Source organism: Drosophila kikkawai, chromosome 3R, assembly GCF_030179895.1.
Source record: "Drosophila kikkawai strain 14028-0561.14 chromosome 3R, DkikHiC1v2, whole genome shotgun sequence".
Classification (NCBI taxonomy): Eukaryota; Metazoa; Arthropoda; class Insecta; order Diptera; family Drosophilidae; genus Drosophila; species Drosophila kikkawai.
The window spans coordinates 28,194,339-28,200,529 of NC_091731.1; the positions used below are offsets into that span (position 1 = coordinate 28,194,339).

The 6,191-nt window shown below is 40.1% G+C and overlaps 1 protein-coding gene across 1 annotated transcript; it reads left to right on the top strand.

Annotated features, from left to right (window-relative positions):
• The first annotated feature begins 4,009 nt into the window (after positions 1–4,009).
• Positions 4,010–5,440, top strand: LOC108080889 (uncharacterized). The gene is made up of 3 exons (XM_017175792.3): positions 4,010–4,146; positions 4,199–4,594; positions 4,653–5,440. Exons 1-3 carry the CDS (start codon positions 4,101–4,103, stop codon positions 5,288–5,290), a joined length of 1,080 nt encoding a protein of 359 aa, XP_017031281.2. The 5' UTR covers positions 4,010–4,100; the 3' UTR covers positions 5,291–5,440.
• The last annotated feature ends 751 nt before the right edge of the window (positions 5,441–6,191 follow it).

Genomic DNA, 6,191 nt, shown 5'->3' on the forward strand with positions numbered 1-6,191 from the left:
CATGCACACCGGGCAGCAAAAAATCGAACAGACCAAGCCAACGAACTTGTTGAGGGAATGTAAATCGGGCTTACCCATGAGGGGAATGTGTTAATTAGGCTCGAAAAGGCAATATTAACTATTCCAGGAAAATTTAACATCTAGAAACAGGGTTTAGATATTTATTGTTATTTCTGGTTTAAATTCAGAGAATTCAAATATTTTCAAAAGAGATACCATCAGCCTCGAACCCATAATCTCTCAGTCAAGAGGCCTAATTACAAGCCTTCCTAAATCATATTTTCAGGTATCTTCAGCCACGCCCCCTAAGCTTCGTTTAACAATTTTTCACGGCGCTTTTAGTGGCTTAATTAAGACATTGCACGATACCGTTAAGAGTCCCCTAAGCCCCTTATGGGTCTTAATAGCAACCTCTTGCTGTCGCCTCGCCAACAACTGCAAATGATGAACTACTCGGCAGTGTGATGAACTTTAAAGCAGATTATCAAGAGCTGTCAAACGGTGAAACAGTGAGCTATAATGTTATGTACTATATAACTCAAGTATAATTAGTAACGCTAATAAAAAAGCGAAACTAAAGTTGGCTAGTGAAAACATTTCTATGTACCAAACTCGTATAATTCACACATTTCCGTCAACGTGACGTGAGCAACAGAGATGAAGTCAACTCTGAGAATCGCATACTCACCGGGGACTTGACGATTTTTAAATAAAATTAAAATAATAATAAAATTGCAGCTAATGGAGGAATTTCACGCTGCATTAGCTAGGGGGATTATCATGAAACAAAACAAATCGAAATAAATCGATATCCGTGATTCCTCGACGGTTTCCGGTTGACCCGAGCGGGTCAGTGAAAGCGTTAGTCTTGCTCAAATTGCAGCAGTCACTAAATAGCCGCGACTTAAATAAAAGCTTATCTAAATATTTACCTAGCCGTCAATAGGCCGCATACATTTCGAGCCAATTGGTATGCAAATGGCGGGCAAACTGTCGTAGCATTTCCCCAAATGCAAATGGGCGCAGCGGCTCTCTGGGCTCATTTTCTTTCCATGCTCCCAAACTCCCCGAAAAACTAGTCGCCGGGTTACCTCATCGGCGGGCGTCGTTAAATTGCAACAATTACGGAGCGGGACGGCTGCGGCGGCGGCGTAAATGAAAATCAATGAAGCGGCTAACGAACGAAGACAACGAACGAATCGAGACAACTACGAATGTTTGCCCAAAGAAATGAATGCTAAAAGTGGCGCATAAAAAGAAAGTTTAAAGCACACTTTTTACCCCTGCTTTGATATCGTTTCGCTGGCGGTTTTGAGTTCGATTTTGTTTGCCTTTGCCAGCGCAGCCGGCAGTGCCCGGGCTCCGTCGAATGATAGTAAAACTGCATTCGGTAATTACCTCCAGTTCGAGCTGAGACCGAGCACTCATGCCTTAGCTCGAGTGATTCAATAAACAAAGGTGTCTGGTTAGGCCGGGTAAACAACCAAAATTACAAAACCAGCGAGCGCGCCAAAGAATTTGTGTCACAAGTTGCACAATGGCCGCCCCGAGAAAAAGCCGAAACCCACTGCAGCGCCTGCACACGCGGCGTATGAGCGACGACCACGACCACGACGACGGCTAGCAAATACCGCACTTTGGCGAAGAAGTAAAACTGCAATTTGCAAGCGTTACATAAGCGGAGGCGACTGGGGGGACCGGCTCGCCTGCCCAGTGGCAAAGCCGCCTTGACGGAAGTCGGGAAAAATAGTTCCAGGGGAAAAATGGTCAAGAGCATGAAATTAGCTGAATAAATTCGACACAGCCGGGCGAAATGCGTAGAGACCATAAATGGCAGCCCCAGCAGCAGCAGCAGCCGATGTATGTGGAGTAAGCCAATAAGTAAATTGGCCAAAAAGCAACATCCATCCAATGCGTTCGTTCATTGTGGAAGTTGGACACGGATTGGAAGTGGAATTACGTGTAAGTGGAGCGATAGCTTGCATTTTTCCACTTGAGAGCCAATTTCTTGTGATTATTTGTCAACAAACTGGAGTGGCTTAAGGTGTAAACGAGGTGCAAGGAAATTATGGTCCGACTGTAAATGACCACATCATTTTAACATTTAATGCTGGCATAATAACTTGTTTTAAAGCCAGTTATTTTTTATATACATAGGTTTATAAGGCCAAAGATAATTTAAATATTTTTAAAGACTCATAATTCACAACAAAAAATCACTAAAATCCGTCATTAATTGCAGTCAAATAAGAAGGAGAAACTCCATATTTTTCTAGGAAACACCATTTTGTTTTAACAATTTCTATTTACTTAAACTTGTATTTTCCTTATAAACCTACCGCAACAGCACTTGGGTACTTAACATAAGTTTGTGTTTTAAGTGCTTTTAAAAATTAAAACACTCCCTTAAAAAAATATTTTCAGAAGATACAAAAAATTTCCCTTATTTGAAAACCGCGGCAACTAATACATATAGCCATCTCACTCTCTCGTATATACAGTTGTCTCTTTTACTCAATATAAACCCAAGAGATGGCGTATTAGTCAGCCACCATGTTAAATTCTCAACAGATGGAGCGACCACAAATGTACCTATTTTTATAGCAAGAATGCTATAAAATTGTAACGAACTTTATAGTGATAAATAGTATTGAAAAAATAATGTCATCTTTGCCGACAGGTGGCTTTTTTTAGAATATTGATTTGTTTGTAAAACAGCCGAGTCGATCTAGTCATGTCCGTCTGGCCGTCTGTCCGTTTCTACGCAAACTAGTCCCTCAGTTTTAAAGCTATCTGAATGAAACTTTGCATATAGTCTTCTATATGCTCTCACTGCTATACATATATGTCGGAACGGGCCGGATCGGACGACTATATCACATATGTAGCTGCCATACAAATGTTTGATAAATTTTTAGAAAATTAATTATAACTTTGCATTTTTTTTAAAATTTTTGCATAATTTTTTAGATATGGCCATTTTATGTTATTTCTGAATTTTGGTAAAAATTTTATGAAAATCGGACAACTATATCATACAGCTGCCATATAAACGATCGGTAAATGTAGATAAAATGTAAAGCTGGGAATGTAAAACTGTAACTGTCAAACTGGTAAACTTAATAAGTATACGTAAAATGAAATGAAACTCTGTCTTGTGAGTGTTGTCAGTATTATAATCTATAATATACATATCAAAACCAATCTGCAACGGCATGCCGAAGTTAGTTTCCTTTCTTGTTAATTTTAAAATAATCAAGAAGTTTTTTAATATAGAAAATCAGATTTTATAATACAAAATAATATTTTTCTAAGTGAAGGAATCATTTCCGACCCCATAAACCATATATATTCTTGATCAGCATCAACAGGGGAATATTTCTAGACATGTCCGGAAGAAATCGATTTTTTGGCCATTTTTGCAAAATTTGATAAGGGGTAACATCATTAAAATTAGCAAAAATGGCCAAAAATTTTGATTTCTTAAAATTTTAAATTTGGTATGCAGTTTTTTTAAATTAATAAAAACTAACACAAAACTGCTTCCCGAATCGAAATTAATGCATTTTTGGCTTAGTTATGATATATTTTAATTGTTACCTGCAAGGGTATACAAACTTCGGCGTGCCGAAGTTAGCTTCCTTTCTTGTTCGATTTAATTTATTTTAAATATTACAGATAAATTTAATATAAATGTTTACGAAATTTCACTGATTATAAATAAACAATTTATAGCTTCAACAAAAAATAGAAAATAACTGAAGATAGCATGAAAGAGTTTAAACAATCACAATCACAGAATAGATAATGTAAAGATTACTTTTTCCTAGAAAAAGAGTTGATTGAAAGAACCATTTTACCTAAGCTCTTTGTTCTTTTACTGCTTATATATTTTTTGCCTTTGTATTTACTTATATTTTCTGAGACGTAATTATATTTTCTTGTCTTCGAAGAGCCATGATTCAGAAACCTCTCTGTCTGTCTTATCAATTATCTGCTTTACAGCAATGATTATGATACATTCCCCGGCAGACGGAGTCTTCTTGCGCGCTAGGGCCTGCTGGTAGCCTCAGTTTCAGCCGCGAACTGAAGGCGTCAAGATGAACCATCTTAAGTATCTCCTGCTTGGGCTTAGTCTCCTACTGGGTGAGAAGAAGGATTATAAAAAAGCATATCCATCCAATAACCTTATTTTTAGTTGTGGGAAACGTGTGGACTTATTGCCAATTGAGCAAGGCCAATACCTGGACTGATCGAACCTTCGCCCAGAACGTAAACAACCGCTTTGAACTTCTGCTCACGGATCGGCTGCAGCCTAATCAGTTACTCTACCTGCTTTGCGGAGGTGGACAGGCGATTTTCAGCACCACCTGTCTGTCAAGCGGCATCCTTTACCCACCGCTGCCAACTACAAACTGCACGGTGGCTCTCGCGCCTGCCGTGGAGGCCGTCAGGGACCCCAGTTGCCCCCATACCATGTACCGCGTGGGCTTTACGTACCAACAGCAGTTTCTAGAGATCTATCGCAGCTGCTACCAGGCCTCCACCATGACAGCTTATTTCTCCATCACCAAGGTCTACCCCACCTATTTGAGTGAGTCCGGTCTGCTTTTATTATTACCCAATATTGATATTCCCCCACTTAAATATAGATTCCGATTCCCCGCCTCCAACTTTCGACCGAGACGGACTAATTAGTCCAGCGGATGCTGCCACTTTTCAGCGGAGTAGCGTTTTCAATCGATTCGAGGCTATTCTGGGCCCACACCAGAACTATGTCCCGACTGCCCAAACTCCCTCCTTCGACCGCGGGCATCTGAGTCCGGCTGGAGACCACACCTTTCCGCGGAACCTGCGGCAGACGAACAAGTACCTCAATGTGGTGGCCCAGCACCAGAACATCAATCGCAGCAACTGGAAGATCGTAGAGAATTGGGTGCATCGTCTATTTTCTGAACATCAGTTTGATGTCCTCAAGGTCTGCACTGGAACACTAGATGTCCTTGAGTTGAACAATATAAGGTCGCAGCCGCGACAGGTTTTCCTGGCCCCGAACAAGAACCCGGTTCCAAAGTGGATGTACAAGATCGTTAGCCATCTCTCGGGCTACAAGGTCGTCGTGTTGACCTACAACAACGGATGGGCTAATCAGAGCCTAAACCCCTCATCGGTCTGTCAAATGGTCAATTGTCCGCGCTCGTTGAATCCGAATGGGAATGGTTTCACCTTCTGCTGCGATCCAGCCCATTTTATAAGCCACAATGTCCCTAAATTGACGGGCGTTTGCTAAGATCTAGCTTGTATGTCGTTCTTGATCTTGATATACTAACAAGTGATTTCATCTACCTTAATGGATAACTACAAATTAGCTACCTACCTACTTGCCTTAATGTATTTAATTCAATTTTAATTTCAATAAAGTACTAGTTAGTATGCCAAATTATAGTTCCCTTTTATCTCAGTTTTACCGGGAAGTCTTATCTTCAAGAAATTGAATTATTTGGTGTTTCTATACCCAATACGTCTTACGTTTCCATCTTAATTATTCGATTATATATTAAGTTGCTAAGACACTATGCTATGCCATCATCATGGAATCCTTACTTTGGCTTAAAAAAAATCTTTCGGCACATCTAATACAAGGCTTTGCTCAGCTGGCAAAAAGCCAAGATATTTTCCATTATGTAAATGGCATACAATTTGAAGGACGTTGCTTATAGTTTATGCAACTTATATTTGATTTATTTTTAAACTAATTTCCCTTATTAATAATAATCAATCCTTCTCAAAATGAACGCCGCTTTGTTTTTCTAAAGCTTATTTAATATAAAATCCCTTAATTCTGGATGCTTCTCGACAATTGTTTGAATTCCTTGAAAGGGCTTCTTAATAACTACGCTGTTTTTTTAGGGAGTATATGCTTTTATCAACGTCACTGTTGTCATAGTAAGAGCCAGTGTTTGCCCGAGGTAGGATCAATAACTGGAATACACTGCGTTATATGACTGACTCCTACAGCGTCCCGACGGACCAACTCTTGGTCAGCTGCATCCTGGCCCTGACTCCGCCGGAGCTCAGGCGCGACGCAGCACGCCCGCATAAACATGACCTGATTGATGTTGGTTTTAGTTGGCCATTTATTTGTTATTTGCGCGTTACATTACACTCGTAGTGCCGAGTCCGGCACGCAG